The 25,910-nt window shown below is 31.0% G+C and overlaps 2 protein-coding genes, 1 long non-coding RNA gene and 1 pseudogene across 5 annotated transcripts; 1 reads left to right on the forward strand and 3 right to left on the reverse strand.

Moving 5' to 3' along the window:
- Nucleotides 1–341: 341 nt before the first annotated feature.
- LOC105255209 (barH-like 1 homeobox protein) lies at nucleotides 342–10,780 on the reverse strand. Its single transcript, XM_020028766.2, has 6 exons — nucleotides 10,588–10,780; nucleotides 9,559–9,733; nucleotides 5,450–5,622; nucleotides 3,788–4,896; nucleotides 1,824–2,163; nucleotides 342–1,266 (listed from the first exon to the last, which is right to left on the reverse strand). The coding sequence occupies exons 4-6, from the start codon at nucleotides 3,861–3,863 to the stop codon at nucleotides 993–995; spliced, it is 690 nt and encodes a 229-aa protein (XP_019884325.2). The 5' UTR covers nucleotides 3,864–4,896; nucleotides 5,450–5,622; nucleotides 9,559–9,733; nucleotides 10,588–10,780; the 3' UTR covers nucleotides 342–992.
- A 599-nt stretch (nucleotides 10,781–11,379) lies between these two features.
- On the reverse strand, nucleotides 11,380–15,060 carry LOC112639912. Its single transcript, XR_003123742.1, has 3 exons — nucleotides 14,952–15,060; nucleotides 14,637–14,876; nucleotides 11,380–11,433 (listed from the first exon to the last, which is right to left on the reverse strand). It is a non-coding gene; the product is annotated as an uncharacterized LOC112639912 (long non-coding RNA).
- Nucleotides 15,061–18,593: 3,533 nt separating this feature from the next.
- LOC112639909 lies at nucleotides 18,594–20,333 on the forward strand (annotated as a pseudogene).
- On the reverse strand, nucleotides 19,070–23,842 carry LOC105259510 (telomerase reverse transcriptase-like). 3 transcript variants are annotated; one of them, XM_025415238.1, is made up of 7 exons: nucleotides 23,495–23,842; nucleotides 22,698–23,379; nucleotides 22,196–22,524; nucleotides 21,910–22,115; nucleotides 21,598–21,833; nucleotides 21,332–21,525; nucleotides 20,920–21,143 (listed from the first exon to the last, which is right to left on the reverse strand). In XM_025415238.1, the coding sequence occupies exons 1-7, from the start codon at nucleotides 23,503–23,505 to the stop codon at nucleotides 21,011–21,013; spliced, it is 1,791 nt and encodes a 596-aa protein (XP_025271023.1). In that variant the 5' UTR covers nucleotides 23,506–23,842; the 3' UTR covers nucleotides 20,920–21,010. The 3 variants fall into 3 exon arrangements, 2 of the variants coding, with proteins under 2 accessions (XP_025271023.1, XP_025271024.1); XR_003123739.1 differs by lacking the exons at nucleotides 20,920–21,143; nucleotides 21,598–21,833 and adding an exon at nucleotides 19,070–19,371; XM_025415239.1 differs by lacking the exons at nucleotides 22,698–23,379; nucleotides 23,495–23,842 and having other exon boundaries at nucleotides 22,196–22,590.
- Nucleotides 23,843–25,910: the final 2,068 nt, after the last annotated feature.

A 25,910-nucleotide genomic window follows, 5' to 3' on the forward strand; every position in this document is an offset into this window, starting at 1 on the left:
AAAAGTGACTGACAGATTATTGACAGTGAACAACAATAATCAACTAAGTTACGGAAGATAATAACATTTTACATACATGCCCCAACATTGCACACATTCGATAATATTACTTTCATCTGTATACGTCGAGATTACACTTGACTAGAATACTATAAAGTAGCTACGCAAATTAAAAGCTCTTATTTAACTGCGTAAATTGATAATTATCAATTAAACATATATATTTCTGATTTCAATTTATATGGACAAAGTATGTTTCGTTTCTCTTTTTCGACAATATAACTATTCTTCTCGTCTATCTTCTAAATGCAATATTAATACTGCATCTACAGTGTTAAATGAAGTATTACATCAAAACGATATTGTAACATTCTAATATGTGTATAATATCGATTATATAGAAATTCTGTTACTCATTGAATAGAAGACGTAAACTTTTGTAAAATGTTAATATATTAAACGTTTTATGGAAAGGAATAAGCAGCTACGACTATCGATTAACTCCTAATAATTACATATTTACATCTTTGTTTAATCCTCATTTAATACTCGCGAAAGGAAATGTCAGACAAATGATCACGATACAATTTTTCGAGCACAGAAATGTTTATAAACACCGAGATACGCTAATTTAAATGTGCAGACATGTGATCAATGTAGAATGAATACAATTCATTCAATTTTTGTTACCCCCTTATTTCTCATCCTAATTTTTATGCAAGAACAATATACAGGTTCTAAACGCGTAATAAGAAAAAATATAATCACTTAACGAAAGAAAAGAAACTGTAATATGTACGTGTGGGCAGCACTTTTTGTTATTCGTTATTATGTAAATCAATTTGTTAAGAAAATTCCAAGGCGATTAAAAAAATTTTTAAACACTTTAAGTTAGTTTATATAGCACTCACGACACAAGTAGTTTGTCGAAATGTTTGTTCGGAGGTGGAGGGATCTCTTTAGACCCAGGAATGATCTTGAAATCACGCGTGTTAGAGCGGGCAGCCATGGACGTAGGTGACATTTCGGAAGAGCGCGGCTGCCGTCGAGAGAAACGCCGCCGTGGAAGCGGTGGACGGTGCCGGTGGCGGCGGTGGCGGCGGCGGCGGCGGATGACTAGTTTGCGTTTGTGTATTATATGGAGAGCAATAAGCATCTATGCTGCCGTGATGCAGGCCGACGCTGCGTACCAAAAGATCCTTCTCGACAGTGGCTTGATGGCGCAACTGCTCTAATCGTAGCTGATTTTGCCGCTTCCATTTCGTTCTGCAATGGAACATTTGTCTAGTTTTTCTAAATAGCATTATACGCGTGAGATTCTGCTTTTTAACGTCGAGTGATTGACAAGTTTGAAGCTATTGAAGCAATTGAGTACTTGTGGAGCATTTGCTCAAAAGACATATAAGAGACATTCTTTTTATTTAATTTTATAAATAAACTTAAACTTAACAGATTTATAACTTTAAGATTATTAAAATATCGAATGTAAAACATAATGATTTATGACAAATAATTATAATATTTTGATAACATTTTCACGAAAGAAAAAATGATTTTATGAGACATATTCATATAATTTATAAATTTTATTAACTTGCTAAATTTAGAATATTATTTTTAGTACGCTATAATATCTTATGATATATATAATATATTAATATATATAACAAAATAATTAGCAAAGATTTCTTATGTCATATTACAACTCGTAAAGAGCTCATATATTATTTGCGTAAATATTAAATAATATTAATAATAAAATATATATTTAAAATCGTGATGAAAAGTTATATTATGTTTTATGGTTAAGCTTCTATCTGTACCTTCTATTTTGATACCAGGTCTTCACTTGCGTCTCTGAAAGTGATAAGGCGTCAGCGACATCGCTACGATCTGCCACGCTGAGATATTTCTGACAACGAAATTTCCTCTCGAGGTAAGCCAGTTGAGCGTGAGTAAAAGCGGTTCGTCGTCTTCGTGGTTTTCTATTAGTTGGTGGTGCATTATTGGCGGTTACTCCGCAAGACTTTGCAGATGTAGTCGCCGGACCTGGTGACGGCGAATGCGCTGATGAAGGACTTTCTAGACGCGCGCAAGGACTACTGCCAGGATCAATGGTATCCTCAGAATCCGAATGAACGGCCGAATCGTCCTCCGAATCTTCTGCAACGAATTTTTGCGCAATTTTTATTCTCAATATTTTCCTTCAAAATAATATTCCTCTAAGTACCTTCAGTAATAACTTAGCTTTAAGAATCTTTAAATTTACTGAGCTTCTCAAAAACCAAACTTATGTTAAATTATCAAATTTATCTTACAAATTTGTTTACTTTTTATAAATTTCTCAATTTTAATTAGGTTTAATTAGCGCTAATCACATATGTTCTGATATTAAAATTAAGAAATTTATAAAAAAATTAAGTTAATTAGTTTGACTTCTCTCTAAAAGTCTGTTTATTTTATCTTATGTTGCGTTTTAATGTTATGTTTTAATGCTCGTATAATGTACGCATGATTTGAAATTCCCAAAAGTTTTTTTATGTATATAATTTTGATATGTATGTATATGATATATATTATTAATACCTATCGTTTTTCTAGAGAAATATGTGGGATATATATACATAAGACAGCGCGCGTATCTCGACTACTTTGTACTAATAGCTATTTTCTGACTGATCCAATCACCGAATCCGATCGGTCGGGCAAAATCTATTATCGAAACAATAATCCAGCGAACCCCGACCGATTGTGATCGATTTCGGTTAGAGCAAACCATCTGAATTAGCAAGACCTGCTTGCATCCCCCCAGGATTAGCCAACAGATTCGCGATGACACGCCGGGGGGTAATAATCTTCGATGAAAGTCCACGTACTAACGAGCTCTAACGAATCTTTCGGCACCTCGAACCATCTGTAGAATCGTTCTTAATGGGGTACCACCTCCGAGGGGGTTAGTCACCCCTGGTGGCTCTGCGTTGGCGATTTAAATAATGGGAACACACCACGGGGTCCACTTTCTAACGAGAATTCTGACGATCCGCCACGTGTCTAGAAATGTTTGCGTGAAAAAGCATAATTCTCGTTTCATGAAATTAATTAAACAGTTCTGAAATCAATTAAAATAAAATCTGCACTTCACCAACCATTAATGATAATTTCCATGTTTTCTTCATTTTTTAATTATGAGATTCATATTAAATATATATTTTTTAAGATCGAAACTTGTATTATTCAATGCAATATGAATGCGTTTGTGAAATATAAATAATTCGCTTCAATTACATGCTTCTTATTTTTTAGTTTTAAGTGGAATGTATTTGAGAGAATAATTTTAAAACTAATTTTAAATATAGAATTTTAAAAATAATTTTTTAAACTTTTTAAATGGATGAAATTATCATAATATGTGAATCATGATATCGATTAAATTCTATGAATGTACACAGAAATTCATATATTATGATAATTTTACGCATTTAAAGTTTTTAAAAAAATAAATTATTTTTATTATTATAAAGTATTTTTAAAAATAAATTATTTTTAAAATTATTCTTTCATAAATACATTTGAGTTAAGATTAAATAAAAATAAAAAGCATACAACTGAAGCGAATTATTTATGTTAGATTAATTCGCTCTTATGTATCTTTCCTATATGTAACTAACTTTCTTTCTATATAATATATATTATCTTTTTATAAAAATATTAACATAAAAAACGTAGATTTTAAAGTTATAACTAATGATTATTATCATTACTATCTCTACATAGTATGACATTTTACCTTGAACACGCTCGGTCAATACATCTCCCAGAAGATCTCTGATCAAGAACGACTTGTGCTCCTGCATCATCGCCATCAGCGAAATAACGCACTCACGACGCTCACAATCCTCAATCGAGATTACAAACGAAACAATAACAATTAACCGCGACAAGTTTGCAGGAAATGCATCAACACGCTCGCATCGCGAGAGGGAGGCCCGATTTTCATGCTACCGTACGAACACTTGGCGTCGTTCTGCGTCGCCGACGTCCGTCGCGATTGACCGGAAGCGTCCGCGAACTTCGATACCACCGTCCTTATCGCCGACGAGAATATGCGAGACAAACACGCGGAGATGAAAACGCACATATAGGAAAGCTCGGAAAGTTAGCATACGATCGGAGGGGGAGGTGCACGCGCTTGTATACCCTCTGCACTTGTTCCCGCGACCCCCCTCAAATTAATCCGCCCGTTTATTTTGAACGGGCTGCCTAATGCCCGCGCGATTTCGCAGCCATTTTGGGGGTGGAAGCGCCATGCTCGCCCCACTGCGAGAACTAGCGCGTCTCTCTTATTGGTTCGCGGAGACTGGAATGCGGAGGCGAAGAGACGAGAGTACGAGGTCGTCATTGGTTGGAAGACTCCATGGAGCCAGTCCCCTTCCTATACCTGTGAGTCGGTATCTTGGTGCCCGTTTCGATTTAAGTGGATCCGGATAAGGGTGCGAGGGATGGTGATGGTGCACTAGAAAGTGAGGATGGAAGTTATTGAAGAAGGGAAAGAGGCGGATGCAGAGGAGGAGAAGGGGGAAGTCATTGGCGAGCGATTACTGCGAAACGCGGAAGGAACAAATTGAATGTGAAACTTTTCTTGCGGGCGCACAATATAGCTGGTTTCTATGATTTCAGTGCTTGAAAGACGGATACTCGCTCTTGCTGAGTTACCGCTGTTATCAGTCTCGCTCGTCTCGTCGGTTCGTGCTTGTTGGCTTCGTTATAGAACTCCAAAAGGAGCCTGATGTAACAACCAGGCATAATAAATCTCCGAGAGAGAATGGTATTTATTTTAATACACCACTCCAAACTACCTAATATCTGCGCGTATACATTGTGACGAAATCGTGTAATCTGCAACAAAGACATGAATAATTGAAAAAATATTTACTACTTTAATATGCAATTTCGGGTATTTTGTTACTAGTAATGACGTAATAAATTTTAAAATCATAAAGATATAAGAAGATTGAGAGAAAAAATGTGTATATATATATATTTCTTTTTTCTTTTTACTTTTATTATTTTAAAACTGCATGATATTTTAATTTACGAGTCTCACGAATGTTGTCACCCGTCAGAAATCAAAGCTGTTTCTTTCTTATGAGATCAATTCGCGAATAACCCGGAATAACGCAAGATGCAACGCGAATGCGCATCAGCATTTGCATAAATACATCCTTCATAAATCCCTCTCCCAATAATGAATCCCGGCTTGCTAGAAGTAGTTTGCGAGTATAAATATGTATAATGCGTATATGCAACCATTCTAAGAGAGACTTCCGTGTTTTCTATCTCCCACTTCCCTCGCGTTGTTTGCGTACATCCGAGAGCAGTCTCCTCCTTTTTTCTCATCTCTCCCGTCGGTCATGCATACTGTTAGTCTATTCACCGCACTACTACTTACTTCTTTTTAAGCACCTGTCGACATGCGGCCGCATAAGCGTGTGTACGTTGAACACTGCATCGCGAGAAATCATCCAAAGTTGAATTTAGCAAGACGCGCGTCGTCGAGTACGTAGAGTTTGTAAGAAAAGTTATATGCGAATCTCTTATTAGTCTCTTATCCTGAAAGAATACCTAAACACAATCAAATTATTGAAATCAACAATAATATTAGAGAATTCAAAATGTTATACGAGCCTAGAAAATAAAAAGAAGCAAACTTTATTATTAATGTCTAATTGCGATATATACGTTTGTTTATATACGTTTATGTACGTTTGTTTATATATGTTTTTATATGTATCTTTGAAAAAAAAGAAACAAACTTATTATTAATGTCTAATTGCGATTTGTTTGTCTTATAATATAAAAAATTATAGATAATTAGCAAGTAAATAAAATTCTCTCATAAGAATTATTATTCTTTAAGTTTTGTCAAAGGAAGACAGATAATGACACTGTAGAATAAAAAACATTGTAGTTTATCTGTCGACCATTGTTCAGTTACTTCTATTTCTATTTCTTAATTTATTCTATTGAATACTTTTTCCATAGTGTTCCTATTATTTCACACTATACATATATATATATATATATATATATATATATATATATATATATATAGATATAAATAAGCGTAACATTGTACTGTTAGCTAGCAAGTACATTATCTCGATTTAATCATCAAAATACCTAAAGCATGAATTTTCAAAAAATTACTTTATAACAGATATAATGCGGAAAAGTTATTCTGGTAGAATCGAGTTTTCTCAGATTTTTTGCCAAAAATTTTCAAATTTATTTTTATTCAATTTTATTTTACTTACAATTAGTATATTTATGATTTTATTACAAAATCATATTAAGCTATGATTTTATATATTGCACATATAAATATATGCACAATAAATAATGCAGAGTAATGCACATAATACAAATAATAATTATGGTTGCATTTTTATGCAGATGTTTCCATCATCGGTATTAGTGCAAAAATAAAAGATAAAAAAGTGAATTGCACATTGCAAATAAATACATATTTAATGCGGTACAAAAATGCTATCTCTTAATCTGAGAAGTTATATATTAATGTACTGGCTAAGATAAAGACTATGTATCCAAATGTATAATGCGTTTGTTACATTGTTATTTATTAGTACTAATGTTTGTATAAAAAAATTAATCGGTGATTGATCTTATTTTATACTGTTATGGAACAATGACTGTAGTTCACGTTTCAGTTAAATGTATCTAATATATATGTGTATGTATGTTTTATAAAAGTCTCACAATTAGTCTATATTTCAATTGAATCATGAATGTGTTGTGTGTGTATACGCATTATTCTATATTATTTATTATGTATATATTTATGTAATTTAAAAATGCAAAAAATTAAGTCATAAATAAGGATAAAAATAAATTTTAAAAATTGTGGCAAAAAATATCTGGGAAGACTCCATTTTAATAAAATTACTTTTTCACATTATATTTATTATATTTATTATAAAGTGATTTTTATATTAGTGATCCTTATATGTTTTGATTCATGCTGGGCTAGCCATGCATTTTAAGATTTAAATTGAGATGATGTTTATGTATTTGCTAGTTAGCAATACAATGTTACGCTTATTTATACTTTTACAAACACACACGCACACACGTACACGCACATGCACACATACATATAGTTTGTGGTAAATGTAAGAAGTTTATAAAAAAAATATTCAATAGAATTTCAATAGAATAAACTAACTAAGCATTTAGTGTGATCGATAAATAAACTACAATGTTTTCTAATCTATATTATCACTATCTATCCTTCGTTTCATGTAAAACTTGAAAAATAGTTATCTTTATAAAGAAATTTTATTTATCTTATAATTATGTACATTATGAGACAAACATATATGTATATCACAATTAAGTATTAATACATTAATATATATACACACATATATGTTAATATCTAATTCGATATCTATATGTTTGTTTTATAATGTATATAAAAAATTATAAGATAATTAAATAAACTTATACATACATACATACATACATACATACATGTGTGTGTGTGTGTGTAATATATATGTACGTATATATATGTATAATAAGTTACTAACGTAATAAATTTTTAAATTTAAATTTTAAATTTGAATTTGAATTAAAATTTTTTAATTTTAATCTGAATTTGAATTTAAATTTTTAAATTTGAATTTGAATTTTTAAATTTGAATTTAAAAATTTAAATTCAAATTTAAATTTAAAAATTTAAATTCAAATTCAAATTCAAAAATTCAAATTCAAATTCAAAAATTCAAATTCAAATTTAAAAATTTAAATTCAAATTCAAATTTAAAAATTCAAATTCAAATTTGAATTTGAATTTAAATTTTTAAATTTGAATTTAAATTTTTAAATTTGATTTTGAATTTTTAAATTTGAATTTAAATTTTTAAATTTGAATTTAAATTTTTAAATTTAAATTTAAATTTGAATTTTTAAATTTAAATTTAAATTTGAATTTAAAAATTTAAATTTAAATTCAAATTTAAACATTTAAATTTAAATTTTTTGATTGCAATATATTTGTTTTATAATCTAAAAATTATAAGATAATTAAATAAAATTTCTTCATAAGAATTACTATTTTTCTAAATTTTGCATAAAACGAAAAAGTGAAAATATCTATACAATTTATCTATCAACTAAGAATTTCATTTTGATGATTTTATCATATACAACCATTTTCAAATTTCGCAAAAGCCCTGGCGCATAGCATTAATTAAAGCTCCAATTAATTCTGATCGTTCACGCGAGTTCACCTTGATGCAAGCAAAGTTGGCGACGGCAGAGTGGGTGCTCGTCCTACCCGAATTTTCGACCGATGTAACCGCGTGGCGCTGCATAAAACCATCGATTTTAAACGTAAGCTCCATCATACCGATGTAGAAACTGATGCTGTGAACGTTGACGATATTTTAATGGCGACAACGATGATGGTATGACGGTGTATCGTTGTGTGCCGCGAACGAGAGACCCTTCACTATGAGCCGAGATTGACGCGCGCGTTTCGGAATTCATTAGGTTTAATGTATGCGGTAGATTAATTCAAGGGGCAGCAAAGCGGCCAGAGCGTCTCCTTTATAGGCGCGGAAAAAGGAGGACTGCTGGAATAAATGCATGGCGGGATACGAATTAAATTGAGAATCGTCGAGGATCATGAGAAACAAGGGTCCACTGAAGTTTTCGCCAAGTGATCACGTTAATCACCGAACGGAGACAGAAAAAAAGACTAAGCGCCAAAAGCAAAAATTCGAAGACGCAAAAGCTACTCTCTAAAAGTGAATCAGTGTATTATCACTGTAATCAATCAGTGCTGTACTTATAACTGCTTGTAATCAGTGAATATTTACTGTTTTTCAGTAATAATACACTGATTGACGCTAGTAATATATATATATATATATATATATATATATATATATATATATATATATATATATATATACTACTTTCACTAGAGCGAATCAGTGTATTATCACTGAAAAACAGTAAATATTCACTGATTACAAGCAGTTATAAGTACAGCACTGATTACAGTGATAATACACTGATTCACTTTTAGAGAGTATATTTTTTAAAATATTTATTTAGAAAAATAAATATACTGAGAAAAATAAGTATTCCTTTTGTATATATCTACTTCACTCATTTTAAATAATCGTAATATGTATATGTACACACACACACACATACACATACCACAGAAAGTAATTAAAAATTGTAATTATCACTAAAATTACGTATAATATGTATATATTGATATAAGTATTAAGTTAGATTAAATCGAAAAAAATAGCTGCGTCTTGGAAATTATATTCCAAACAATCGTGTAATTTTAAAATCTCATAATTATAGTAATTTAGGAAGCTTTTCTACAAAAAGACTTTACATGACCATGTGCACAAGAGAAATATTTCGCAGTTTATCGCATTTATCGTGTCCTAGATGAAGACAAATTAATGATAATAAGAGCGAAGGGTGGTTGGCGTAGAATTAGCTACAAACCATCACTCCCGCTGGCTGATCGTTATCGGCAATTTGCGACATTTGCTCCTCCCTCGTGGGTGATCCGAGATCTCATCTCAGGGCGCTTCTCTCCTGCCTGTTTCGCTTTTCTATGCTTTTGTGTCGTACAAATGAGATTTCATCGGTCAGGAATTGCTTCGTGACAAGAATCGACCTAGCAAATAAATTTTAATGATATTAAAATACACATATTAAAATAGCATTTTGATATTTATAATAAATTTTCATCGATCAATATATATGATTACACCGAAATAAAATATGGTTATAGGATCTATTTGACTTTCCGTTTAGCTCTTTCGATTTCGTTTTTATGGAACGTGGATGAAATCAGTCGCGGGACTCAATGGGCCGAAAATTCTGGCGATGTCTAGCAATAATGACGCGGTCGCGGGATCGTCCTAACGCGAATAGCTAAATACAGATGAAAGATAAAAGACTGCGAAGGGGATCATGCCGGAGCGATTTAAAACAGGAGCGGTTTCATCGAGCCGCAATGCGGAGAACCTCGAAATCGTTAACAATCGCGGCAAGCGCAAGCAGGATCTATTGATGTGCGACCGCGCGTGTGAATATAACTGCCGAAGTGAAGTTTCCGTATGAAGCGGCATCGTCCAGCTCGTTCCGCTCTTACGAAGCGACACAAAGCCTTGCGGTTTTAACTGAAAAATATTTCTTCCTTTCAACACCAAAAAGTTGCGTGAAAGAGCGAGGCTCACGCTCTTTTCGACATAATATTCTTTAATTACTTATCATTAGCATTAATGAAAATTTACGAGGTAATTTAAAAACAAGTAAATGTTAGCTTATAATAAATAGAATTATCTTTTTCTCATTATATTCTATGTTAACTTACAAAACTGGAGTTTAATGCGTTAACAAAGATAATGAAATTCTCAAGATGTTAAGCTTTATAAGTTTAAGATTACAAAATGACCGAATATGCCTCGACAAGCAATGATGCGTTAGCTTAGAATACGTTTTTTGCAAAAATCACTTTACACGTACCTCAATGTGTTATTCTGTCATCGCATATACAGGCTATTGTGTTTCTCTTATAGAGACGGAGACACTCTCGAAGAATGATGGTTATGGGAAAAGGAGTGCTTGAACACGGACGTTGGTCAGGCCCCTGCGGTTCCAATTACGATTGAAAGGCGCTCCTGTTTGTTCGCTTCCTATAACTGCAGACTCTTCAGAGCCTCGTAGAACCGTACTCTAGTCCCGTGGCCATTTTCGAGCTCGATGAACGCGTTTCTATAGCAAATATGCGATTTTACAGCGCATCCGCAGTTTCATTCGAAAAGGATTCTATATTCCAACATTGGAATACAATTAACGCGCAATCCTCACCAAGAGAAGATTGACTAAATGTTGTGAATTTTGATTGGCACAATTTAAATTATCTGAGAAATAGGATTTGATTACAATTTCCTGTAAAAAAAACTCAGCATTAGATATATTTTAATTTTAATAATAATCTCTTTGCAATTATTTAATATAAAGAGTACATAAATTTTCATGCAAATGATAGTTATCACGACATTATTCTAGATCCTTTTATATCGTATAATGATATATATTTATATACTTTTGAAAATGCATGCTGACTGAAATAAGAAAATCAAATGGTTCTCATGGATCGTTAGATTCAGTGCATTACATTTCCATAATGCACTTTCATAATGTCAGAAAACAGGGCGATGCTGAAACGTACCGATTACCCAACGTAACCGCGTTCCTGCTTTCGTGCAAAGTGCCGAGTAATCAAAGGAACGATTGTCGTCACAAAGGTGCTTGATTGGCTCGTTTATGCTACGGTAATACTCGGGCTACCGGATGACACATAGAATTCTGCGGAGATACATGTATATCTTACTTCTCTCTCCCTCTTTAACAAGTTTTCATGAAATCGCGCGTGTATAGTCAGCATTAAACACCGATGTCTTGACTTATCAAATATTATTATTAAGTAATAAAATCGTAAAAAAAAAACACAATTATATAAACAACATAAGTTACAATAATTACAAATGTATATGTTTACGTTTTGAAGTACATTGTTTTATCAACCTAGAAATATTTTGTCAATGTGAATAGCACATATCAATTAAAATTTTTAAAATCAGTTATCATAGCAACTCGGTTGCTATATTTCAAAAACGATTTTATCATGATCTTTCACTTTTCCCTGATACCATCAATGCTTCAGCGATCAATCTTAAGGATTAAGCTTAACACGCTATCGAGGAGAGAAATATTGCGGCTGAAAGCCCGGGGCAGTGGCGCGCGAGGAGGATGTATCCCGTAGAGTCGGTGGTGTATCAGCGCGCCGAAGTTAGGAGGGTGACTTGTTTACTAGCGACAGTTGATTTGACAAAGCCGCGGGTCCATTTATACGAGCGAATATTACAGGAGCGCGGTCGAGGGGCGGCTTGTTATCCGCTCATTGAAGTTAACCACGGGGCTAAGTGCGCGCGGGGATGACGACGGAGGCGGCGAGGGCTGGAGAGTCGGTGGGTGCGCCTGTGCTGCGATAGAGAGGGAGGTGAAGAGGAAACGGAGATAGAGAGAAACGGTTTGCGCGAAAGCCCGCGAGCCAATAAGAGGCCGGATCGTGTCGTCGTAGAGTAAATCCCACGGGGATGCTTTCCGCTGGATTATTCGACCGAGATTGAAAAGTTATCGTTGGCTAGTTCGCAACTTATCCAATGGATCGCATCGTTGTCCTTTTATATATCTCGATTTTATATATGCCTATGTGAAAAACGGCAGAGCTACTTTCTCTGTAAAATAATAGATTATATTATCAGAAACTCTATATTCTACATTTAATAATCAAATTTTAAAACTATCTATTTTGCATCAATTACATTTTGCATTTATTTAACATTATATGAAAATTATATTATTACAAGATATGTATCAGCTTTATTGAATTAAATTTTAATAATGAGCTTTTTATCGCGACAGCTTGGTAAATATCATCATTTTTGCGGATTTTTAATTTTCAGCATTTTGAATGTCTTTGTAAGCTCCTTAACTGAGATAAAATCGCAACTAAAACTTGCAAACGAGCCGGGTCAAGCGTGCATAACTGAAGATATTTACTTCTGTGTAACACGCCGCAATGTCTGCACTGCTTACTGACTGGTAAGCACTCTGAGATTCTCTGACACGTGGATAATTAATGCCCGCGACCAGGGCTGGCGTGAATATTCGCGAGGTCGGACGCAAAAATACAATAGCATGGAAAAATAAATAGATGCGGAAAAATTTAAATAACTTTAAATATCTAATATTGGAAATTGCGCGATTGAAAAAATCATAAATGTGCTATTCAATTAATTTCACATCTTTCGGATCTTTTTCCATAAGACTTCAATTCGCGAGCTTTATCATAAAATAAAATTCATAAAAAATTTAAGAAGCAATGAATGATATTTAAAAAAAGTGCGAAGCCTTTATAAAAAAGATTGAACTATCTATATAATAATTTAACAAAAACGCATAATTTCTTTATATATTTTACATGTATTCATATGCGTATTTGTATATATCAATGTGTAAAAAGAAATCTTGGAAAGTTCGTCGGAAGAGATGATTCTTTTGAATAGGTCGATGAAAATGTGAAAGAGGGTGACGAAGAGAAGAAAGTTTCCGGATAACCGACGCGGAAATACGCAGATAATGACTACTTTCTCATATCTTAATTATAGAATAATTAATTGGAATGTTTTGCTGTATTCGCAAGGGTGCTCGACTAAAATGAAATGAAGGCTGCTGCTTTTTCCTCCAATGAGAAGGAATACCTCGCTTTACGCGGCGAGAATTTCTTTCCTTTCGTATTCTAGATTCGAGATTCTATGCGCGAGAAATTAGGCAGGACACTCTTCGCGAGCAAATTCTCGGTTAATTAATTCGCAGACAAGCTTAATTGATCTGTAATTTTAACAAGAGATTCATTAAATTAATCCCATAAAATATGTTTGTAAAAACATGGAATAATCATATCGATAGCAATAAGTATGCTAATAGATTCGGATAATTTCTTCGATTAATAGAAAAGAAGAGAATACAAGAAATAATAACGTAATTAAATTGTCTCATGTATCTTATTTAAGTCTTCAATTTGATGTAGAAATTAATTGAATCATATCTCCTCTTTTACTTGCAATGATATTAAAAAATGAAAATTTGATATCCTTCATTTGCAGAAAAATTAATTAAATTTTATTTGGCTTGAGATATCTTTTTTAAATAGATTAAAACAGAGAGAGATAACTTATGGTATTATATATATATATATATATATATATATATATATATATATATATTTCTCTTTCATTTGCCAGCTCCAGCATTTTCTGTTAGTCGCGCATCGTTTCCATCCAGTAGTTGTGTCGATATCTCGAAATCTCTTTGAATACTTCGTTATTCGTTATCGTGACACAGCCACTGTTGTAGTGCTAATGGAACAATAGCGAGCCGGAAAAAGTTAGATCGCGCGCTGACGCAAAGCGAGGACGCGCCTTTGTTAGCGTTCAATTGTTCTCTCTTTGTTCTCTCTTTGTTCAGACATTGTTTTCGGTAACTCTTTCGCGGTAACAAGGAAGAAGCTCAATTAGAACGGTTTGAGGACTTAAACGCCCAGAGGCTGCTGCGGTTTAAGAGGCAAGAATGCGACACCGACGCTGGTTTCAAAACATCGTTACCGCAAACAGAGTCTCTTAATCGCGCCAGCGCTAACGCGGTTATTGATTATATGCATGTGGGTTTTACTGAGAATATAAATTCTTTCGAATTCAGTTTACATGCGTAATTTAAGTGCCATATAAATATCACTCGCATTTCTTGATAACTTATTTGAAAAGAATGTAAGTTTTTCGGAGCTACAGAATTAGATATTCGCTTAATTGTATGTAAATTTTTTCGGATATCTTGATGTAATTACGTATATATCAATATAATATCATATATATTCTAATTTTTTATATTATAATAAACGTTGAAAATATGTTGGCAATTTATTTATCTTGGTATGCACCTGTTCATACCTGATTGAAAAGACGTTCCTTATTCCTTCCTTACGGATTTTAATGTATATCCGTATAATATAAAGGAAGTATCATATGTTCCTGCGCATGCGTCGCTTCTCGCCGGCACAGTAATGTTTTCCTTCTGTTATCCTGTCGTGACGCCGTTCCTATCTCGGAATCACCGTTATCTTTCGGCCGTTGCAGTAATTTCCGACGTTCCAACGGAATAATCGGCGGAAAGATGCCTCGTCGACGATCCTGAATCGGAAAGGAATTATTGATCAATATTGTAAAAACATTGGTATTCCATCACCTATCTATTACTCATCATACCTGCGCACGAGGCGAGCTATCAGGACATTCGAAGTATCGGTCTGCGGTCATTGCCCTCGTCCTGTCCGGGTCCAGGAATGGAACAACAAGAAACGTCTAGGAGAAACTCCGTCGCATGTATGAAATCCTAGTGGAAAAACAAGACCGTGCTTTGAAGCACAAATTGGGATAAATCCTGTTACTGTGTTGCAATTAGTATTCATCGCAATCAAACACCTCTCTCATCGTTATTTAAATATTAAAGCGAATGTTTGCGAGTAGTTGATTCCCTAGTAATTTGTAGTTCAAATCTGTTCGTTTCAAAATGTGGCTTACGTTATATTAAGTGTAAAAAAGACAAAGTACAAATCTCTTCTTATCATAATAACGCGAACTTTTCTCTATATCAAACATATTTCTTCTTTATTTCTATTGTAGATTCTATTTTCTATATACTATTGAAATAATAAATAAAAGTTCTGCAGTTTTAACGATGCATTCTAAGATATTATAATGCATCAATATATATTAACGTTAAATATTAATATTAAATTGTAGATTGTCGAGGAGAGGGCACACGTAATTGCGCGCACGTAATTGCGCGAATCGTTATCAAGGTGGAGTAAACAATACAGTTGTGCAATCGAATGTGTGTTGGTGCCCGCGTCACCGATACAGTCGCGTAGTGTGTTGTAGCGTTATTGGAAATATGCTCGAATATTTGGATATTTTTTCGGGCTTGGCTGCGGGCCGTTTTATGATCGCCTGTGATCGGCGCCTGAAATTAAGACGCATGGAAGACGAATTGCGGTCGATGGAAAAAGTACAATACAACAAAACGCCGTCTATTCGTCTTATCTCTCGTCTTGGCTCACTTTTCCGAAGCATCTCGTATAATTTTTGCATATAATAATATCTACCGCGTCTTCAAAGACGTCCCCATCGAGAGTGAGATCGAAAGAGAGAAAAAGGGTCGTCTCCAAGAGCGTCTTAAACATTTTTCGCTTATTCTTGTAAGTCTACAAAATCGTCGCTTTTCGCGACGCATAATATGATTTATGTAGATAATTTCCAGGCGCGCGCAAAGCGCACCACGATGTCCTGCTATCCTGTCGCTCCTGGAACACCCTCCTACTCCAGAGAATCGTATCGCGGTTCCCGGAAGCCCGTGCGCGGCAGAGAGAGAGAGAGAGAGAGAGAGAGAGAGAGAGAGAGAGAGAGAGAGAGAGAGAGAGAGAGAGAAAGAGCGGGAGCGTTCCGGAGTTATAGCTTCCTGGTGGCGCGAATGCTTCTGGCGCCACTCTCTTGACGAGTGACAGGACGTTGACGAGCGCGTCGGGAGAATCGACGCTCACGTTTGATGCTCGTCGTAGCAAATGCGGCGAAAATTCGAGCTTGCATGCGGTCCTGTTACGGGGGATGCTTGCCGTTCGAAAGCGCATACGCCGCGGGGGTGGGAGTCGGGGGTGAAAAAAAATCTCCCCTCACATGTTATCCTGATGTCGAGAATATTTGCGAGAAACGAATGCGTGCCGATTGATCGTCGCGAAACTTTTGCGGCTGCGATTCAACTTTGCTTAATGAAACGGCGGTTAAATGAAATTTTCCGAGCTCTCCGAGATCTGAAAATATCAATTTCCACAGTAAACATATTACTTTTCTCTCTCTTTCTGTCTGTCAATTTCATTCGCGAATTATCTGATGTTTATTTATGATAGATTTATTATGACATGTATTTGAATTTGTGACAATGTGTATGTAAGGTTAAGTTGTCGATTTCTGATATAATTACGATAAAATAATTTTTCTCTTTTTGATTCATGATGATGGTGTTTAAAGTAGACTGAGAAAATTATTATGTGACAAATATTGCGTTATGCTTGTAAATGGATTACCTTGATATACGGATCTCTCTCTCTCTCTCTCTCTCTCTCTCTTTACATCTATTCTGAACATTCTATGAGTAATTGCTTCTACGAACCCTTCGGGAAAATATTGTTTCGTCCGAAATCTGATGTATGTATATTCACAAGAATAGGAGAATGATGAGGATACAATTTCTTCAGGACATTGCTTTCGGGAAACAGATGCTATTGCTCGAACATATTTTTTGCCTCCATTTTATGTACTCGGTCTTGAACCCTTGAAATTGCCTTCGCTTTAGTTTTTGTCACTTATATACGAATCTGTCTTCGCGCCTTTTTATCGCAAGCAAAAATTGTACACGTATATATATCTGAATATGTTTCCTCATAATATGTAGAGTGCAACTCAAAATGTGCGTGGACAATTTTTTAGAAACAGATCTTTTAAAATATAAATATTGAAAATAAAATTTTTTTCTCGGTAAAAAAGTTAATTACCTCTCGCCCTGCATTTACGTTGAGTGCTTCTATCGTGTAATCTATACCAGTAGAAAAATCTGAAAGCGGATTACGTCATGGAGGAATTTGTCTTCAAAGCGCCTCTATGCTATGGACATTGAACTACAAAGGCATGTCTATGAAACTTCTTAATGGATAACATATTGGCAAATTATGGTTCTGTTCCATATTATGTGCGCAAAGTAATTTGAAATGTATAGCATTGTAAATTATTGCTCGTATTTTTGAAAATTGTATCGATTTGCTTGTAGCAAATTCCTAGAGTAACGTCATTTGATGTCCTTCAGACATCTTTAAGATATCTTTTGGCCTTTTTGTGCTGTCTGCGAGCGCTTGCGTTACAGCACCTGTATTACCAACATGTGGGAACATAACATGTTACCCATTAAGAAGTTTCATTGTTTGGCTATGTAATTCAATATCGTATTTTATTTTGGACATAGAGGCGCTTTGAAAATTGGAGGCAATCGATTTCACACACACACACACAACAACTAACTTTACTTTATATAAAAATTTAATGTTATAAAATCCAATCAATATTTCATCGTGCAAAATAAAAAAATTATATAATTATATATACATCTCGAAATTCTTTAATAAATGAAATAAAAATGTATATATTTGATAAAGAACTCTTTAATATTACGTTTAATATATTAATATTTTGGTAGATATAAAAGTACCGTAAACAACATAAAATTTTAAGAAAAAGAAGTAGCAATGTTTCCTTTATAAATTAATATTCTAAACATTAAAGCTATTTTGTAGACGTATTGAACCTACATGATATTTTAAGTAAAATATCTCCGAGATATCTTTTAAAACTCACACACGTTATTCTAATACAACTTTGTTTTAACTAAATTAACATGGATGAATAGATTACAAAAAATTAAAATTAAATCAATACATCATAACAACAGGTTATCATGATAATATAATCATTAAAAAAATTCATAATTACAATTATTATGTTTTTTTCAAGTAAATTAAGTTAAATCTATATTAAATTTACATGTTAGAAATGTATTATGAAATTTATTTTAAACTGAAATATATATTCATCCTAATTCAATATTCCTGATTTAATTTAATATCTCTTTTTAATATCTATTCTATTTTACGTTTTGAAATATATAAAATATATATGAGGTAATTTTTTCACTTTATCTTTTTAAAGCAAGAACATTTCTTTCTCTCTCTCTCTCTCTCTCTCTTTTAAAACATCGATAAAGTGGTTTTATTTTGATATCACAATAAATGAAAAAGAATAAAAAATAAGCAAAAATATTTGCTCTATTTAGGTTCTTTTTCTGCATTGGTATTATTTATGTTAGTGCCGCATTCTCCTTCAAATGATACAACTCGACCATTATTACATCAGGTCGAATATTACTGATATGGACAAATATTATTTTCCGATCTTGATTCATGGATATGTTACAGCTATTTTTTGTGTAAGCATAGCCATCGCAGCAGACACTATGTATGTGATCATGATACAGCATGTTTGTGGATTATTTAAAATTATCGGGTAAATAATCTCACAAACTTATATTTCTCTTAAAACATTTTATTTTAAATTAATATAGATATTTATAATGTACATATTATAATAAATATAAATAGAATCATAATTTTAAAACAATTATCAATTGCTTTTAATTAATTGCTTTAGGCAACAACTAGAAAATATAATAAAGAAAGATAGTCTAGAAATAAATCTTGAACCACCTATAAAAGATGATAAACCATATAAAAACATCATAAAAAGCATTCATGCGCATAAAAGCGCATTAAGGTTTGCTGTAATATATAGTATGCCAGTCAATTATTATTTTATATTGTTTCATATGTATCTTTTGCTAGAAATTTAAATTTATATTTAAAATTTAAATTTAAATTAAAAATATAAAAAAAGGATGCTAAGCGAACTATAAATTGCGAATTTTTTAACATAGAATAGTAACTATAACTCGGATATTACATATGCTTATATAGCTTTTTTCCTTCTTTTTGAGTCCCGAAGTACTGCGGGCGATTTTCCGAGCAACCTGTATATTAGATATATTAGATATAAATATATTCCTTTATAAAAAATATTTTAATTAAAATGTATTTTTTTACATAAAATTTGCATATATATATAAAGGTATGCTAATCTCCTGGAAGCTACATTCAGTCAGATGTTTCTTACACTAGCAGGTTTTAATATGCTTATCATGAGTATGACAGGAGTTACGGTATATCAATTTTATTTAAATTCGTAATAATGATGCAATAATCATATTGCGCTTATAAATAATAAATTACCAATATATATATATATAAATGTATATATATATATATATATATATATATATATATATATTCATTTATTGCAAAAATAAAAATGTGCTAAAATATAATTCAAAAAATAACTTAATAAAATTAACTAGAAAAGATAATTATAATATTAATTATTTTGTAATTAATATATTAATATTATTTAGGCTGCGACAAACATGGACAAGCCGGAAGAATTTTTAAGACAGATAACATTTGCATGCGCATTATTAGTGCATCTATTTTTTGAGAGTTTTCAAGCACAAAGTTTGATCGATCACAGCGCATATATTCATACTAATTTGTGCGTACTAATATTTTCATATTATTAAATATTATTAAAAAATGCTATATAAAATGTAATAATGTGACGCATGTATCTGTAAAATATTCGAAAGAAAGTATAATCTTTTTAGGACAATATATGTATTTGTTTATTAAAATGAAACAATAATTATAAATCTTATAACAAATTTGACAACTTTCAATTTTTAGTAAAATAAATAGGATTTCTTGTTAATTTAGAAATTAAAAAAAAACATGACATTTTAATTCTGTAAAATTAACTTTCAAGAATGTTTCATGCATACATACATATGAAAATATTCTCAGTTATGAAAAATATCTATCGTTTTGCAGAATGAATATAGCATGGTACCAAACCTCATTTCGAACGAGGAAAATCTTGACTTTTATGATAATGAAGACGCGAGAACCTTGTGTATTAACGGCAGGGAAGATGTTTGTGATATCAATGGATACTTTCTCTACAGTAAGATTTGCATATTATCCATTTAAATAAAAAATATTTATCAAAAAATAGTATCCATAATCAATTAACACTTAATTTATGAACAAATAGAAAAATTAAATTATATAATTAAAAAATCTAATAATGTATTACCAAAATTGAAAATAATTATGCCAATATTTGCATATCACAATTTTAATATTATTTTTTTTTAAAGATCGTACGTACATCGGTATCGTATTTTACGATGTTGCGATCAATGCAATAATCAATTTACTTTGTTGAAAATAACTCGTAACTCTCTTTGCCGCCATATTTATTTTTTATTATAAATGCAGTCTTGTGCAGTCTTGTGTATTTGTTAATAGATGAGAAAATAAAAAAATTTTAAACTAAATTAATACTTAAGAAATATCTCTGTAATTCTTTTTTTTAAGTGTGGCAGTTGGTATGTATGTAAAAATATCTAACAAACATAATTATAGTTATAAGAAAAATGATCCATTGTTATATATGGAAAAAAAAATTATACAAAACAAAAATATTTTATCCAAGGGAAAGTTGTGCATTAATAATCATGGTCTTAATATATCACATAGAAAAGGGGAAAACTGGTTTTATAATTTTATATTCCATCCTAAAAATCTTATTTTTATAGGATTGCATGACGATTCTATGTTTGATTGTATTTTACTTGGATTAAATTTTACGTTATATTCGGGTATGCCATTTCTAATAATTTTCAGAAACCTATAAAAATAATATATTTATGTCTATATATATATGTATATGTATATGTCTATGTCTATATATATGTATATGTCATATAAATATATATATATATATATATATATATGTATATGTCTATATATATATATATATATATATATATATATATATATATATGTATAATTATTGTATAAAATTATTGAACTTACTCTGTTGCATAATGTTCATTTTCTGTGATATATAAAATATCATCAACATATCTGCATAGAAGTCCATTATTTTCATATGCAGAGAATATTTTATTGATCATGTCTTGGTAATATATTTCAGAAAATATTGGTGATATCCGCATACCTTGTGGTACACCATGCTTTATTAAATATACTTGACTATCTATTTCAACCTATAAATAAAGATATTAATAAATATTGATAGCAAATATTAAACTTTAACTTTAAATATGTCTTTATTCTACCTTCTGTTTAAATATTAATTTGTTTATTATATTCGTTAACTTCGTCATTTTAACTAAGACAGGTTTCTTATCCCTATTCATAACAGCTTTTTTTTCTAATATTGGCTTCAGATAATAACGTAAAAATTGCACTGTTTGTATTTTTCTTCTATTTTTTGACATGGTATATGTTCTTAATACAATATATCTTTTTCCTAACTGTCTACAGTATGTAATAATAAGCTTATATAATTTTTCTACAAAAGAAATAAATAGTGCTTATTGGTAAGAGTATTCTGTCTGAAATATTCTGTGATAAATAATAAATTATACCTTGTATTATTGAACCAAATGCATCTTGTATATCACAACGTACATAATATAATTGATTTTTGGTTGAACGTTTAAATTTATTCACCTCCTCTATGCAGCTTTTTACAGTTGGAAATTTTCCATTTTTATTACAGTATGTGACATATAACTGCTGCAGAAATCTCAAACTAACATCAACTTCATCATATCTCTCTTTAATATTATATCTGGAATTATATGTATTATATAAAATTTTGCTAATAATATTCATATTTATTTACAGCATAAATAAGAATTATATATATACTTTGCTATTAATAAAGCTCTCAAACCAGAGGAACTTGGAAGAAATTTGTATGTCCCAATAGGTATATTAAATTTCTTCTCATCTATTTGCATGCGTGTCCAAGGCACAAGACCACATGAACTTACTTTTTCTTTTATAAATTCTTCTTGCATTTTGCACCAATCATCTTTTGCAATGTAAACCCATTGATTTTTAACTGATGTCAATACTACATGTTTATGTAAAATTTTTATTATATATTGTGCAAAGAACCAAAATAATAGTTTTAATACAATTATCCATCGTACTGTATTATTATCAATTAAATGCAACCACTCAATTTTGAAAATCTGTGAAAGTCAGAAGTTACAGAAAACGTTAGATATCTTGATTTTATTGAATCATTAGAAGAAGAAATAATTGTAGAAGAAATAGTAGTATAAGATTTTAAAAAACAAAACTATTATGTTTTAATGTAAAATATATTTAAACGTTACTTATACTTAATGTACTTAAAACATACATCAAACTTGTTGAACAATGGTTGCATATCTAACGATGCCCTAATAACATTTTTTCTTCGTATAGTTCTTTTAAAAGCTTTTGTTATTAATTTATTTTCTGGAACAGTTCTCAAAAGACGACCTACTGTTCTTTTTATAACTTTAAAATTTTGTGATGTTCCAAATAATTGTGGAGGAACAGTTTTATATAATAGTGAATAAAAGAAAGATTTTAATGAACGTCGATGAATTTGATTCTTATATTTGTTTTTATGTGCATACTTTTTGCTATCTCTTGCTATTATATATTTCAATTCCTCGTGATAATTAAATCTGTTGTGCTGAATTCTGAATTTTTCCAAGATAGGTGACAAGATCGATATAACAATATTAAAATTGTTTTTGTAAAAAGTGTTTTTGTAATTAATGTTTTTGTAATATCCATTAAGCCCAATATCTGTATTCAGTATGTTATAACATATTTCTTGTCCCGTATTTCCACTCTCTAGTATATGATATTTTGAGATTTTTGCTGTAGTACAGCCTGTCTTTCTTATTTGACATCTAGATGAACACAAATTTACTGTAGAATTATATTCATCAATTGGAACTGTTGTTGATGATTTCGGCTTCGAACATTGTCTATTTGAGGATAATGTTCTTTTACGTTTAACGTTAACGTAATGTGGGACATTGCTTTTTCTAGAAAATATAATTGAAAAAGAAGATAATTAAAATAATATAATAAATAATATTTAATATTCCAAATTAATGCAAAAAATGAGGTTTGTAGTAAGTATATCTCATAAATAATAACCTTTTATTCATTTTTAAATAATCTTCATTTAAGGAACCTTCAAAATCTTCAGTGTTGCTTACTTTACATATAGCTAAATATTAAAGATAATATTCAAAGTACATAGAAGCAGAGAGAACCTGCGAAACGGTCACATGTCCTCGATTTATGCTACGTGGAACCCATTTAAAGTTAAAGCGCCTCTATGTCCGTAAAACGTGAACATTGAACTACGTAGATAAAAAATTTCTTAATAGATAACATGCACAAAATGTGGTTCTGTTCCGAATTATGTGCAAAAAAAAATATCGGTAATACAAAAACTGTAATAATACGAAGAACACAATACGCTTATGTATATTAAATAAATTTCCAATATAAATAAGTTTTGCGATCTTTCTCTCTCTCTCTCCTTTCTTTCCGATGTATAGTACAAATTTTTAATATTTTCGCAAAGCACTTGACCTATCATCGAAAAATTTCGAAGTCGCTTACAATCGATTTTCTTGCTTCTTCTATCCATTAATAACTCACGAGAATGTAAATATCCTATAAAATATAAACTGAAACCTTTATTTTTTATTTTATTGGTTTGAAATTTTATTTTTATTTAATTTTAAAAAAGTTATTTTTATTTAATTTTAAAGAATTAGTGAGATTTTTGCAATTTAAAATGACATTAAACACGACGTAAATAATAATTTATAATTTAATCTAATAATAAAAATTTTTTATTACATATTTAACAATAAAATACATCCGATTTATGTCCTGTTTGATGTCATTTAATTGTAAAATTCTTATTATTCTATTAAAATTGAATAAAAATAAAATTTTAAACTAATAAAATAAAAGTTTCAGTTTTTACTTTATAGGATATTTACATTCTATTAATTGTAAACGAATACAATGCAGTTTATTTTTTATGATAAGATAATGCTTGCAAAAAATTATAATATTAAGTAAAAGAAGTATCATGTAAAAGACTTCAAAACTCTTTTGAGGATATATGTCATCTGGCTTGCTCGTTATTTACTTTTGCTCTCTCTTTCAATAACCTCAAGAACTTTTCGTTATCTGTAATAATTAACGATTTTAAATGTTCACAAAATAATAATTCAATCTTTTATAATTTATTTAATCTTTTTGAACGTAATTAGTATTCTGTAGATTAATGAAATTATATATTCCCCTCTATATAACACACAAACATGTTTTATATTATTTTATTGCAGTTTCCATAACAGCAAAATATTTGAATACTTAATACCTATACCCTAATACTAAATTGTAAAATATAACAATTATAAAATATAATTAATATTAGCAGATTTTATATAATTGCAAGCTATTTTTTCGTTCTTAATTATTACTATATAATTTTTACTTAACGCTATCCTCTTCTTCGAATCTTTCGATTGTTATACTGTCGCATTCCTAAGATAATAGGCACATGCATTTCCTCCTTCTTGATGTTTGTTGGAATATCTTCCATAGTTATTTATCTTCAGGCATTCTTAAAAAATATTCAATTCACTGAAGCGACTTTTCTCTATTCTTCCGATTACTATTTCTTTTTGCTTCCAATTTATTCAAAAATATTAATATAACATACATAATTTATATATATGATTAATGATATATAATTTATATATTATATATTATTATTGTATATTATTATAATACATATAATTTATGTAATTTTTGTGTATCTCTCTTAGTCAGACTCTTCCCCTTCGACCTGTCCGGCATGGGTGACCCTACTGATAACTACAGCTAATATTCATAGTCTGTTTTTATATTTAAGGCCGTCTTCAGTCAAAGAAAATACTGTGACCACTTCATTGACTAAATAAAATTTTAAGATACAATCTAAGATAATTTTAAACATAAGAACAGATTATATATGAATACTGGCCTACGTTACCGCCGGCATAGCTCTTAGGTTCATTAGAGTACTCAAACCTCCTCACCCGGCAAATGCCTTCGTTAAGGTGGAGATACAATCGAGGAGGTAAAATTTTATTTTATTTTCTTTTAATAGTGTAGATTTTTCAAACTTTCCAAATAGAAAATATAATACAAAGAATTTATAAAATATATATTATATAATTATAAAATATTATAGTGTATAATTACATAGCTCGCAGTCATATAAAAATATATTACAAAATATTTATTATAATTATAATACAATTTATAAATTGGTGGTGCTATCAACATCAAATAAATATATGTGTATTCAAATGTATTCAAATATTATCAATAATATATGGATAATGATATTGAAAGCATCAACATATACGCTTGGACTTAACAATAATATTATGTATATAGAAAGAAAGAAAAAGGAAATTTCGGAGAATAAAACCATTTTTCGGAAAATGGAGATATATTTTCCATTTCTCTCTCTCTCTCTCTCTCTCTCTCTCTCTCT

Source organism: Camponotus floridanus, unplaced genomic scaffold (genome assembly GCF_003227725.1).
Source record: "Camponotus floridanus strain SB8 unplaced genomic scaffold, Cflo_v7.5 scaffold117, whole genome shotgun sequence".
Classification (NCBI taxonomy): Eukaryota; Metazoa; Arthropoda; class Insecta; order Hymenoptera; family Formicidae; genus Camponotus; species Camponotus floridanus.